General features: G+C 32.2%; 1 protein-coding gene across 2 annotated transcripts in view; it reads left to right on the top strand.

Annotated features, from left to right (window-relative positions):
* The first annotated feature begins 1,912 nt into the window (after positions 1–1,912).
* Positions 1,913–14,884, top strand: part of PIG-C (phosphatidylinositol glycan anchor biosynthesis class C) — a 51,462-nt gene continuing 38,490 nt past the window's right edge. The window contains exons 1-3 of one of the 2 annotated variants that reach the window (XM_076471513.1): positions 1,914–2,073; positions 3,225–3,319; positions 6,660–6,743. In XM_076471513.1, coding sequence (XP_076327628.1) covers positions 6,662–6,743 — 82 coding nt within the window. In that variant the 5' untranslated portion in view covers positions 1,914–2,073; positions 3,225–3,319; positions 6,660–6,661. Of the gene's footprint in view, positions 2,074–3,224; positions 3,320–6,659; positions 6,744–14,884 lie in introns of both variants that reach the window. The other variant, XM_076471514.1, reaches the window with a different exon arrangement.

Below are 14,884 nucleotides of genomic sequence, written 5' to 3'. Positions count from 1 at the left end.
GGTGATGATGACTAGCTGCTTTCTTTCTAGTTTTACACTGCTAAATTAGGTACGGCTACCGCAGATAGCCCACGAGTAGCTTTGCGCGAAATTCAAAACATACCAAAGTCCAACATATTCTACAAAATGATTGCTGCAGGTGAATTAGTGGTCATTTAAGGGCTTATAACTCAGAAATTATTCAGTTTACCACGATGAATAAAGCAAAGGTATTCTATTGCACAACGTTTCATCAAAATAGAAAATAAAGTAATTAAGAGCAAAAATGTAAACATTCCTTATTTATTGTGCTTTTCGAAAAAATCTTTCCGATTATAAGCTTTAATAGATGTCTTGCCTTTTTTAGTGCTTTTGGCCTCCGAAAACAGTATGAAACACCCAAAATATATTTTTAAAATAATACGAATCACTATTTCGTCATTTATAATTACAACTCTTCAACTTTTTTGTTTGTTCGTCTGCACTCACATACTGTTTAATTCATGCCTGACTCCTAACGATTTGTGGAAGACGTTTCAACCGAAATCAATATTTTTTGCAAACTAGGGTCTACAGTGATACTAATGAAATTCTTATTAATTTGTAAATTGTAACCAGATTCGGGTTAACTAAATGTTTTCTGTGAGTTATAAAATATGTAATCTAGTTGCGTAAAAGAAATTTTTATATATTGCTGTTGCTATATTTAATAGCTTGTTTTTGTTTGATCCTGGTTGTAGCGGTGTTGTGCTTAGACCATTACATGTTTTAAAACAAATATAATAATTCATAATTATCAAGCCTAGCTCTACTTCACAGACTGTATTTTTAGTTTTGTTTTTGGTGATATAATCGCTAATATACTCAATTAAATAGATGGTCCACTGCGTAATATCGAATAATAAATTAGACGGAATTCCATAATCTTAATAACACAGTTAAAAACATTTAGATTACCATGTGACGAGTAAAAAAGAATTTAAAAAATCTCATAATAATAACACTTCGTTAGCGTAGAAAAGGCGTTCATATCATAATATTAATTAAATGTCCATTTTATTCTTTTTTCTCTTTCGCTTCCCAGTGGCTCAGCGGTATGTCTGCGGACTTACAACGCTAAAAACTGGGGTTTGATACCTGTTATGGGCAATGGACAGCCCATTGTGTAGCTTTGTGCTTAATTCAAAACAACAACAACAATTTTTCTCTTTCTCTCTATTTATCGTATCCAAACAGGATATTGGTAACCTTGGTTTTCCACAGATCTTTAACGGTTTCTCCTTTTTTCCATCTCTCCAATAACGATAAGACTTTTTAATTTTTCTCTTAACATGTTTGCATGAGCTATTTACTTTATATTCAATATATATATATATTTAAATAAACAGTAACAGCGGTACTGAGGTCAGTTACTTATATACGCGCATTTGGTTTGGAAGGTATCATGTGAAAACATATAAGTATAATAAATTTTATTTTTTGTCTTCACCATTTAAACCGGTTGCAAATAACACAACGTTTTCCACATATATTTTTATATGCGTGTATGTGTGTGTTTTCATTTAGCGAAGCCATCTCGGGCCATCTGCTGAGTCCACCGAGGAGAATCGAAACCCTGATTTTAGCGTTGTAAATCCGTAGACCTATCACTGTACCAGCGAGGAACATATTTATATGAAAAATATAAACTTTTTATTCATATTTTTTCGAAATAATGCATTAGTTTTCGCGTTTAACAGTCGGTAGTGAAGGTTACAAGAACATTTCATTATATCAGTGCTTTTAAAATATGTTAAGATACTGTCTTGTTACATTAAGCTACCTCCTGTGATCACTGGGGGGAATCGATGTAAATTCGTAAAATTATCATTGTTTTACGAGAGATCGTTCTGTGGTTAATAGTGAGGCGTAATCAGTTATATCCATAAAGTGATTGGAAACTTACTCGTGTCGTGGCGCTGCTAGATAACCATAAACTGGTCAATCGTAAACAAAAGTTTAAATATGTTATTGTGCGTGACTAGTTACGGATTTTGATACTTTAATTTTGCGTACAAACCTGTGAAATAGGTTGTTTGCCAGTTTAATAATTAGGTATTGTGATACAAGTTTTATGAATTTTTGGGAAATTGTTAATGTACACGTAATAATCAGTGATGTCGAGAAAACCCACTTTGCATATATAATATACACGTAAATAGTTGTAACTTAAATTGAGTGAAGAATGTTCGTGATTTAGAAATTGAAATAGGATACTTATGTCAGTACAAATTACGTTAAAGATAAACTACTTTAAAAGATATATACTTAAAGCTTTGCAAGTTGCAATATGAAACTTTTATTTAAGAAGAATTATTACTTGAAATATTTTAGCGAACTACATATACAGTTATGAGAAATGAAGTTAGTCGCAAGTATAATTTATCTTGAAGAGAAACTTCAAACTTAAGTTGAAACCTGAGTACATCAATAAGTTCATATTATTACTATAATATTAGTTTAACTTACAAAATTCGGTTTCTCTTCTAAGCCCATGTTTATTTCAGGGATATTGTGGATCAAAATGGGAATGGTGTTAATTCAGTACAGCATTTTAACCAAGTATTTAAACTGCATAAATTCCAGCTAACATAGTGTAATTATTATTGAGTGTCTACTGACATTCATGAAGGAGCTTCAGCTCAATATTCAAGACATTTCTATGGTTTAAAGTCAATTTTCAGTTTGATAATATTTTTTTTTTTACTCTTTATTCAAGTAGGTGAAAGACTACACCATTGCTGTCTCATTTATATACCTATATATTTAAGGAATTTTTCTAGCACTTTAGCTTTTTTTTTACATACTCATAATTTTGGAAATAAAACATTATTTTTAGATAATAAAGAACCATATGATCTTTCAAGACTGCCCTTGCATATCTGCTTTTGAGATATTTAAAAAAATAAATTCACTCATTACATTTTAGGAAATTATTAATTATCCCTTTAAATTTCTGTTAAATGTGGTCTCTTGTACTGCTGATGTTCACTTGTGATATTAGTCTCTCACCCCATTGGTAAGATAAAAGTTACTTGCAGCTAAAGCTGTCAGTTTCTAAAGCTAAAACTTGTGTCTTCTTGCCTTGTTGATATATTATTTTTTTGCATATGTAATGTTGAAAATGGTAGGACTAGATGATACAAATATAAATTTTGGCACAGTAGTAATCATCTTCAGCTAAGATAATTTTATTTTTCTAACAGGGTGGTTGGAATTTGGAATGAGTTGCCTTCAGTAAAGTTAAGTGAGTTTAAGAGAAATCTTGATGGCTCGATGAATGATAAGAACTGGCTATAAGGTATTTCTTTTTATTATTTAATTGTTTTACTTTATAGGACGGGATAGCCTTGATGAACCAATAGGTCTTTTTTTTTTTGTACTTAAATATTATGTTACAGACCAATATCTGTTGTTGTTGTTAATTTAATTACATGTACATATGCGTATTAAACATATGATTTAAATTATGATAACAGAGATATATACCTTGCACTTACTATAATTTGCTCAATATTTACCCAATTTACAGATTGAGAAAACTTTTTCTGTACTTCTCAACATTATCCTAAATCTCACTGGAAATATATAAGAGTCAAATGTTGTCATAAATATTACTTAGTAATAATGCCACTATCAGCAAATTAATGTAAACAAGAAAAAACAAACAAAGCATTGTCCCTTAGAGGTTGCTTATAACAAGTCTAATTTGTCCGAAGTTCGTTAATAGTCTTTTGCCTCTTCTCATCCAGCTACCTTATTTTGTAGTTAACTAGTTAACCCTGATGTGGATTTCTTAGCTAATCTTTTTTGTGGCACCTTGCCAAGACCTTTTTTAAAATCTATATATGGCAACCTCACATGTTTTTCTTCATCCAGATAACAAGTAACATCTTCGAGAAGAAGTTAAAAGATAAGTAAAGCCAGCCTTGCTTTTAGAAGTTTAGTGAATGATTGTTGGTTTTCTTTCTGTATTAACATTTTCCATTAAGTGATATTACAAAGTATCTTTTATGACACTACAGGATCTGCACACTACAGAATAGTGTATAGCCTGTATATCATTAGATATATGTACAATATCTATGTAAGAGGCTTGCTTGTGTATGTTTGATCATCTTTATCACATTGAAAAAACACTCATGGTGGATGTGATGGGAGCAAAAATATCTTTAAGGGTGGCTCGTGTCAGTTGTGAATGGCTTTTAATTCAGTCTTAGAGGTCACAAGTCTAGATGGGAAGAATTTTCCAACCCAAATCGATAATATTTTGTTGCATCAATCATATCGAATGTGAACATGCATTGTCGGGAGAAGAAAAATACCTTTCTGAATGAAGGATGTTTTTGATGAAGGACATAATTTAAATGTTCCTGTTGCTGACTGTAGATCTTTGCATTGACAGTTTACTGTGGATTGAGAAGTTGAAAATGAATTACTCCTTTGATGTCCCACCAAATGGAAAGCATCACTTTCTGAAGATGGAGTCCAAGTTTTGGGGTTGTACATTGTTTTTGTCTAGGACTGAGCTATTGTTTTTGGCATTTAATATTGACATAGAGAATCCATTTTTCACCACTGATGGCAATTTTGTCCAAAAAGGGTTCATGAGCATTACATGTCAGAAGAGATGAAACAATATTCACATGTTGGAAATGATGATCATTGGAGAATTTGTAAGGTACCCAAACACTTTATCTTTGTTAAAACACTAAAATGTTGGAAATATATCAGAGTAGGAATACAGCAATGGTTTTGGTTTTTAATATGGAAATAGGTCTAAACTTGTTGGGTGGTTGTAATATGAGAACAGGTCTAAAGTTATCTGGTTGTAATATGAAAATAGGGATCCAGAACAATGTCTCATCTCCATGATTACTGACTCTTACTTTAAAACAAACTAACTTTTGATGTTGCATCCCAATTCATAAGCACAGATTTTTGCAAAATTTAGTGTTACTTTGGTAAAGTATAAGATGCATACTTTGTGAACAGTTATAACTATAAGACTTGAATGTGATAATCAAATGAAATTGACCACCACAATTTCTCTAATTTTTATAAATATTCAGGAAGTTTGTTTTTAATGATGTTTCAATTGTGGGCAACTGCTCTAAATTTTTTTGTACATAAATTGAATTGACAGTTTTTGTTTTTTGTGTTCATACAAAATTATTCTTTTCATATAGGTATGTCTTTTGCATTTCCTAATCATTTTTTGAAACTTTTTAGTCTCTTGTATTCAACTGGAAAATGTATTTGACAATTGTTTTAATGAAATAGAACCATATCTTTCTAATGAGGTACCAGTTTTATGCAACAAAGTACCAAATTTTGTCAACAGTGTGTAATTTCTCATCATGAAAAATACAAGCTATACCATGATGATTAGAGACCCACTTCAAGTACAAATGTATCTCAAGATGGTTGATGTTGGTATTAAAACTTTTATTAAAATAAAGCAGAGAACAATGTTTCAGCCTCCTCAGGTCATCTTTAGTGAAGATTTTAACTTTGAAGATGATCTAAAAAGGCCAAAATGTTTTCTGCTTTATTTTAATAAAAGTTTTAATACCCATACTAGCTGTCTTGAGATATATTCATACAAGCTATAATTACCAAATTACCTACCTAATTATATTCTCACTTTGAAGTAAACATATTTTCAAGATATTTATAAAAAAAGTAGTAAAAAATAAATGAAAAGGTAGATTATATAAAACTATTTGGATGATACATTGTCTGTATACTAATAATAGATTTAAATATGGGAATAAGTTAAAACTTGTAAACTTATTGTTGGTTATAATATGGAAATAGGTTTAAATTTCTAATCTTTTTGGTTAGATGTAATATGGAAATTTATTTAGATTTCTAATCTTATTGGTTGGTTGTAATATAGGAAGAGGTCTAAACTTGTGCATTTTTCATCCAATTGAAGTATAGAGTTTCATTAAAGAAATTGATAATAAAAATGTATTGGATTTTTTTTTTTTAACTTTTAAACAAGTTTCCATGTAAAGTGGCAGTCTGTGACTTTATAACAGAAGCTGAAAAATAAGGATAAATCGATAATTTTGTTGGAGTTAATGAATGATCTCTTTGTTAAAGGAGGTTAGGACTAGGATAACCTTAATAATCAAAGGGGTCACTTAAACACCATATTACATATTTATTTATGCCTTATAGATATTAAATAATTGTTATCTTGTTCTTTTAAATGAAGGCTAAAAACTCATTTTAAAATAAATGTTACAGAATGAACAATTAAATGATTAAATTCCTTTTATTAATCAAATTCCTTTTATATGTTTAGTTTACAGTAGGAAAATTCAAAAGATACAAGCCAAACACTTCTATATAATGAGCTATTACTGTAATAAAGTATTTTGATTAATTCTTACAAATTCATCATTCAAAGTTTTGTCTGTATGTGTTGTACCAGAACTAATTAGAACAAACTACTATAAAGAAAATGTTTACATTTGATCATGTACTTTTAACCCACTTTCCAGTATTGTATTTTTCATTACTAGACTTCTTGTTGTAGATTATCTCCTGTAGTATCAATTTTAATCACTTTAGATGTGTGACTACTTGGTGACATGCACAGTGATTTGTTTTTACTGTTTTTTCTGTAGAGATGTGGAAGAAAATACTATATAAGAAACAGGCTTTTCCTGACAATTATGTTGATCAGTCATTCCTCTGTGAATTAAGAAATGGTAAGAAGAAAGGCTTATGTAATGATGAAACTCTGTTCTTTATTTCAGCAGCAGTTTAGTTTAGAACTTCTTATTGTTAACCAAACTTTTGACTGTATTGCAATAACATTAATATGTTACTTATATCATTTTTTATTTTCAAAATTTGACATTTTACATGCTAGTGTAGAAGCTTTTATTTTCTTGGAGAGTAATAGCAACAAAAACTGGAAAACTTTTTATGAAGAAAATAACTTATTAATATTTTGTTTTTTGATTATTTAATAAAAATTATGAAAGAAGCAAAAGCTGCCAGATCATATTGATAAATTATGAACTTGTGATATATAAAGGTAACACAAATATATTGGATGTTATTTCCAAACACTTTCCTCCAATCATCTTCATGTTAGCTTGACACAAATAGCAAAGAGCTATATAGTGTGTATGTGGACTTGGGAGAAGGTTTTGTGATTGGCTTGTGAATCGTGGTCAAGGCTAATGGAACATCCGAGTTGATGACCAGTGGTAGCTACAAATTGTTGGTTTCATACCTGTGTCTCTGTCTAGTGAGGAGTGATTATTTTGGTAATTATATATCAGAAATACTGCTTAAAAAGTATAAAGAGTTCAGAATTCTATTAGAAACTTAAAGATGGAAACAGATATATGAACCTTCAATAGCACTCCTTTGGGTTAGTTAGATACAAGAATGAAGTAGCAGGATAGAAGACTTAAAACAAAAGATTATCTGGGATACTGTTAGAGTAACAGATGAGCTAGCTGGACATGTGGGATAGTTGTCAAAGTAAGGACAAATCTTGTTGGAGAGGGTTTTACTTAATAAGCAGGGCAGATAGCAGAGTATGTGATGATAGTCTAAGGAATTTCTTAAAACAGTTGAAATTTGCATAGTGATCAAATAAGTTTAGGAATTAGGAATGAATAAATTAATTGGATAACTAGGATATTCAGTGAAAAAACTGGAAAATAATTTTTGTAGTATAACAAGTTCTGGTTTTAATACAAGTCTTACAGTTTGAATCATATCATAACAGATTTAAAAAATGAACTTAGTTTTTATTATTCTAATGTAAGGGGTTATTTGAAAGAAAATGAAAGAGTTCAAAGCTCAAGTTGAAAGACTTACATCATGGAAATTACTAAAATTTGAATGGATTGGGATAGCATTGATAACAAGAATTGCTGTATTTGGAAGCCATGTTGATAAATTAATCAACAGATATACTTTTTGTAAAAAGTTGGTAGAGCAGCAGACCATTGGGACTGAAGACAAAAGAATTATATTATAAAATGATATCTTTATCTCTGCTTATAATAGCTAATCTTTATTTGTCTGTTTGAGATTGTGTATGCCACAAGCCTTGAGCTATTTTTCACCTAAGACAATTGTTTAACATGAACTATGCCAGTGCGTGATGTAATTAGTATGCAACACTAGCTGTACACCATTAGAAGGGCAACACATCCTCAATACACAGTTGATTCTTATAAGCACTTGCACTCAGAATTAACTTAATTTTACTTCCAAACTGTCATGAATGAGCACGTTTCTCAATGTTTACACCTTGTTCACTGTAGTAAGATTTATTATACATTTATTCTGGTGTTAACTTTTATTCATTTTGTTTTAATATATATTGCCTTTTAATTACTACATGCAAAAAAAAAAAAAAAAGAGTTGGAGAATTCTTTTAATACCAGTGAATTTTAAGCAACATTGGTTTCTAACTTCTCCCAAGGTTCTGGTGATGTAGGCAACATTTATTCTTTTTTGGTTCATTGACTGTGGAGTACATTATTACCATTGTTCAAGGTGTTGTAGTTTTTTATAGTCCTCATTGCTTCATCTTTTTTTCCATATGTTGGAAGTGCATTCCCCTCTTTCTGAACCTGACTATGAGGATGATGATTTTCATTGGCTCTTTCTATTTCCAAGATTTGCATTAGGATTCTCTTTACCTCTGAAGGCCAATGTTTCTTCTCCAAATTACTTTGTGGATTTGATTTCCTAGGTTTGTTCTTTAGTTTTTCTTTCAATTGTGTCTTTTGAGTATTCCCATTCGTTACTAAATGCTTTTCATGCTGAGGATTATTGTTCTTCCCTTTTTATCAAGGCATATGTGTACATACTCACTTTTTACTTTCTTCTAGATCAGTTGTGTTCAGACTCTCAGATGTCATAGCTTATGGCCATTTTCTTGGATTCCCAATCTGAAATATCTTTTATAAACTTAGAAAATTGATCCTGTTGTCACTAATTCAGGCTCAGTGTTCCTGTTTTTGGCTTTATATTCTCTATCTTTTATTCATAGCCTCTACATTGTGATCCTGGTAGTTTTTCTGGAGATCCATGGTTTGTACATTGACCAGAGTTTCATCATATGCTTTGTTCCTGCTTACTTTCTCCTCTGTTGTTATGACCTTCTAAAACATGATGCTTTTTTTGTGTTGTATATCTTCTCCTTTCTTACCCTTTGTGATCTTTGGCTCCTTTACTTCACTATCAAATTTTCAGAGGTGTTCATAACACCTTGGAGACTGGGTCTTAGGCTTCCTAAAAGCAGTCCTCCTTTCCCTCCTTTGTTACCTATCTCTCCCATTCCTCATGAGTTGATGCAATACTGTAAACCCTCTACATCTCACCATCCACACCTCCTGCTAAGTTGTTGTCAGATACTTTGTCAGTGAATAACAAATGACTTTCTGTACTAAATTGGCTTAGGCCTTATGGTAACTCATGCTTACAGACTCTATTTTTAGTTGATGTATTATGCATATAGAGGTTATGGTATCAGATCCTTTGGCCAGTAGAGCTATTGGGAGGGCCCTTTGTCTCTCTCCAGAGTTTGTCATCTTTTTGTTTTCCATAAAAAAGACCAGGGTTTAACATATAGTGTCACAACAATCTAATAGTTCTTCAGTTCAAGATAAGAGTGGTTTCATGCTGTTCATTGGTCCTCTTCTCCTAGTATATGAATGCCCTGGTTTAGCATATTGGATACTTTGCTTTACATTCTGGTTGTTCTGTCCTTTTGACATTTTTTAAAATTCATTCACTAGGATGAGGCATACCAATTTCAAGCTTTGGCATCATATTAGCTCCTTATTTTGTTTATAGAATCATGGAAATGCTTGCTGTGTCTACAGTTTTTAACTTTATTTCAGTTGTTACATAGATGACTGATTTTCTCTTGTTTCTTTGTAGCTGACCTCATTTTTGGCCATGTCACTTTTTCTCTTAGAAGCTCCTAATGTGGATTAGCTGGTCAAACTTTTGAAGTTGTTCTTTACTCTGGCCCATTACTTGGTCCACTTTGATGTCTTTTTTTTTCAGTTATTGACTCAATCAAGTTTAGCCTTCCCCTATTCGTATGCAAGACATCAAGTCTTTAGTCACTTTAACTTTTGCTTCTCTTCTGGGGATCCTTGTATGTCTCGAACATTTTGTCCTTTTAGGCTGAGCTAACATTCAGCTTATTTGATTGACCTTGATGCCTTTTTTTTTTCAGTTATTGATTCAATCAATTTTAGTCTTCCTCTATTCGTATGCAAGACATCAAGTCTTTAGTCACTTTAACTTTTGCTTCTCTTCTGGGGATCCTTGTATGTCTTGAACATTTTGTCCTTTTAGGCTGAGCTAACATTCAACTTATTCGATTGACCTTGATGTCTTTTTTTTTCAGTTATTGATTCAATCAAGTTTAGTCTTCCTCTATTTGTATGCAAGACATCAAGTCTTCAGTCACTTTAACTTTTGCTTCTCTTCTGGGGATCCTTGTATGTCTCGAACATCTTGTCCTTTTAGGCTGAGCTAACATTTGGCTTATTCGCTTGACTTTGAAGGTTGAATGTAATATCACCCATGATTCTCTGCCCTATTTTATGATGCTGCTGCCATCTGTTCTTGGGAGTTTGCTTTGGTGGCTTGATCATGACAACATAACAATGTGCACTTCACTGCTCCCCACATTTGTATCTTCAGCTCTTCATTAATGTATCTCTTATGGTTTGGAGTATGTTTCCATACAATTCCATGACCTCAGGTTTGGTATTACATGAAGTGTACTTTCAACATCAGTGTTCTAAAATTTTTGGGTGCTCATTTTGCATGTTCTTATGTCCAACATTGACTTATGGATCATTTGGTTATGATCCACACTGTTAATTCTAAAGTTGTTTTGCACATCAGTTGTTAGGGTGGGACTAACACCAGGGATCTTTGTTTTTACTTGTTGGACTTTCTGTTTTGAGCCCACTTAGATAGGATTAATCTAACCACCTATAATGTCTTGAGCATGGTGGCAGATCATTTATCTCAACAAGATAATATATTTCATATGGTTATTACATTCTCAGGTCTTTCACTAGATCTGGTTCTAGTTAGGCCTTGTGGTCAGAGTGCCTGATTTGCAATTTGTGGGTCATGGGTTTGAATCTTCTTCACTCCAAACATGCTCACTCTTTTATCTTTTTGGAGATTTTAATGTATCACTCAACCCCACTGTTTATTCACAAAAGAGTTGAGGGTGGATGGTGTTGACTAGATGCTTTCCCTCTAATTTATCAGTGGTAAATTAGGGATGGCTAGTGCAGATGAACCACTTACTCGTTATACCATCTCTTTCTTTCCAAACCTGTTTTTATTTGTCTCAGATCTGATATTTGTGTATTGGATGCCTCTCTTACTTGGTTTTATAGATCATTCTATATCTTGTTTCTTGACTTCTTGTTTTTTCCTATGACTTTGTGGCTTTGGAGGGAGATAATTCCTTATTTTCTATTAGTTTTGACCCTCTGTGGTCATACTGATCCTGATTGTCTTTCTTGTCCAGTTCGAGCAGATTGCTGTTATTTTGGGCTGGTTTCCATGAGTATTTATTTTTGCCATGGGATCCCTCTTCTTTTAGGTATGTCTTGTGGATTTATTGACTGATACAATCATTTAATCCTCCTAGGATGGAAATGCTTGCATGCTGTATTATGTATCATCACATCACATCTGCCACTTGATTCACTATTTGGCTTCACAACCCTTCAATGAGATTCTCCAGGTTGGAATGGGGACAACACCCAACATCTTTATTCCCCATTACCTTTGCCATCTGGTCTTTTTTGTCTACTTCAGGAGATAACCTAACTCCACTCATAAGTACCTTATTTATTTCCTTACCTGTTTCAACTCTTATATAATTTGCTCCTCAGAATTCACCCAATGGCAGATTTTGCCTTATAGGGTATATTTACTTTTCCGAACATGCTTTCAGTCAAGGGTAATGGAAAGCATGAAATCCATCTACCATGGTTTCTAAAGTGCCCACTGGTGAAATGGGGTTTTTCATGGACAATCATGAAAAAAAAAAAGCCAGAACTAGGAGAGTGTCTGCTCATTTCCCAAACTTACATATTCTGTCTTTTCAAACTGATTTTCATGTTAACCTAATGTAATTTTTTCAGTAACAAACCTTTGCATCAATAAGGCCCAATTTGGTCTGGACACATGAGAACCTTGCCACTTACCTGTTCCTAGCAACTGAGGTGGTCAACTTAGAGAGATCCTCACTGATTGTGCAGTTCCTCCACAAACAGTCCAAGTTAGTAACACACTAATGTAAGGCAGAGTATCTATGTCAGGTCATCCCTATTCAGTGCCAATTTCTTGGTGGTTTAGCCAGCTAGATGGAGCAAAGTGTTCTCATGCTATGACAGAGAGGGACCTTCATCACAGTTTCTCTAATGTAAAATGAGTAAATGATATGACAGAACAAACACAAACTATGTGGTCTAAACATTGCCCTGGCCAGGCTTTGCTTTCCTCCTATCATATTACTATCTTGCCAAATAATAAATCTTACTCATGATGGATGTAGTCTCCTGCAAGTGATGCTCTTCTAGCAAGCATCCATTATGGGTTGTCATATTCCATGGGCTTCCCCTTTCTGTCTTGTCCTCTGAAGGAAGCTCATATAGGTTTTCATAATTGCACTGACCCCTCCACCACAATCACAGTGAGAACCTAGCTGTCCTGTGCAAAGAGATAAGATACTGTTTTATAAGTAAATATTTTCCTTGACTGAAATTGTATTTCCATAAAATCCTTATGTATCTGCACACTTTTCTACATTACTGGTGCATATTATTTTTGTCTGACCTAAGAATGAAGTTCATTTCATGTGCAAGTGCATTTTGAAAAATCTCATGAAAATGAAGGGTGTGTGGCCTTCCTATTGACATATGAGGATTAGATTATGCTTTTGGGCAGTTCACATTATAACATATCTTTGATATAAGTAACTCAGGGATAATGGCATGTGCAAAATCTCAATGACAAAGAAATAGCTGTTGTGTGAAGAGAGGTATCTATCTATTGGAAATAGATTTTCGGGTAAAAAAAGCACTGTTGTCAAGAGATCAAACCTATATTGATTAAAATTTGTTACAATTAATATAAAAAAAATCACCCTACAAATTTGTGACACATTTATTTGAAGGACTAGAAGAAATTCTGTCTTCATTACAGTAACCTAGGGGTAAGTTATTTTGTTTATCCTAAATTGTTATATATGAAAATTTGTCATACAGGTAAAATAGTATAAAATCCATAAAAAACTTATATGATACAATTAGTAATAATCTTAAATTACAAATACGGGTAAAATAGTACAAAATCCATAACAACCTAGAATGATACAATTAGCAGTAACTAAATTACAAATGTATAACAGTGTAAAACAACAACAGCAACTAAATTTGAATGCTATTTTATATTTAGGTATCCAGATAGCTGACAGTGGGTCCTGCTAGCTAGCTTCCTTCTCTCTAGTCAGTAGTTCAGAATTAGTGACAGCTTCAGCAACTTTGCAGTGGCAGAAACAGGATGAGGAAGTTTTGTGGCAACAAAACAACCCTCTATTATATGTCTTTGTGCTTAATAATGAACAAATATAAGGACAATATTCTGATTACTTGGATATTCAGAATAAATTAAAATTGTAATTTTGATTAGTTGATTATTCTCATGATAATCAGTGTAATCATAGTTTATTTATTTTATTCAAGCAATTCTTAATAAGATAATATGATCAGTTAGTAAACTCAAAGAAACTAATCATAAGTTTAATTAACAGATTGTTAGAACTACTTACAGTTAGTCTATTAAATTGCCCAATTCTATTGTGTGATAAACTGTTTTGCTGTGCTTTTCTCATAACACTAGAATTTACTCACTATAGATGTAAGACTGACTGGTTTATTTTATTCAGAACAGTTATTTCTTTACAAAAGATCATTAGTTAGCCCTCACTAATGTGCAGTTTTGGCCTCCCTATCTGAGAATGGATATTGACTTACTGAAAAGAGTACAGAGTAAAGCTATTGGGTTATCTTACATGTGGATAGGAAGAGATAATGTATTTATCATTTGTGATGTATTTAACAAAATGTTTTTTTCTAAAGCTTCTTCTGTGATACTCTGGAATATACTCATTAAAAAAATGGCTTAAGATATGTGAAAGATATGAACACTGGTCTATAATAGAGATAATTATTACATTCCCAATATTTTATGTTTTGAATTTTGACAGAGTCTATTTACACTTTTGTAAAGGTTACATTTTTTTTAGTGTGTGTGTGTGTATATATATATATATATATATATATTGATGTGATAGGATGAGTTGATAGAGACATCTTTACACATACCTATAGATCTAAGTATGAGGAAGTATTTCATTTATGTAAGATATCCTAGTCAGAGTTCTATGATTTTATAATTTCATCTGTTGATTTACACATATTTGTTCAGCTTTTTTCTACAGTTTAAGCTCAAGAATGTTTTATATACTTTTTTAATATGATAAAAACTTTTGAAACACATTTATAAATATTTTAGACTGATGACAATATTCCTGTTTAATTTAGATAACTCATGATGAAGCCTTAAGAGCAAAATATTGAACTTATGAGGATACATAATATTTAGGAACAACAAGGAACCTGTTAATTCATCTACACTGTTCTATCCACTAAGCTAACACTATAAAAAAACACCTCAAAGCCTACCATTATCATTCATATGTTTATCTAGCCTTCTGTTATACTCACCTAAATTACTACCTCCATCACATCTGAAGACATCACAT

This window comes from Tachypleus tridentatus, chromosome 12 (genome assembly GCF_004210375.1).
Source record: "Tachypleus tridentatus isolate NWPU-2018 chromosome 12, ASM421037v1, whole genome shotgun sequence".
Lineage (NCBI taxonomy): Eukaryota > Metazoa > Arthropoda > Merostomata > Xiphosura > Limulidae > Tachypleus > Tachypleus tridentatus.
Note: the sequence above shows the minus strand (reverse complement) of the source record. Positions and strands in the feature narration are given on the sequence as shown.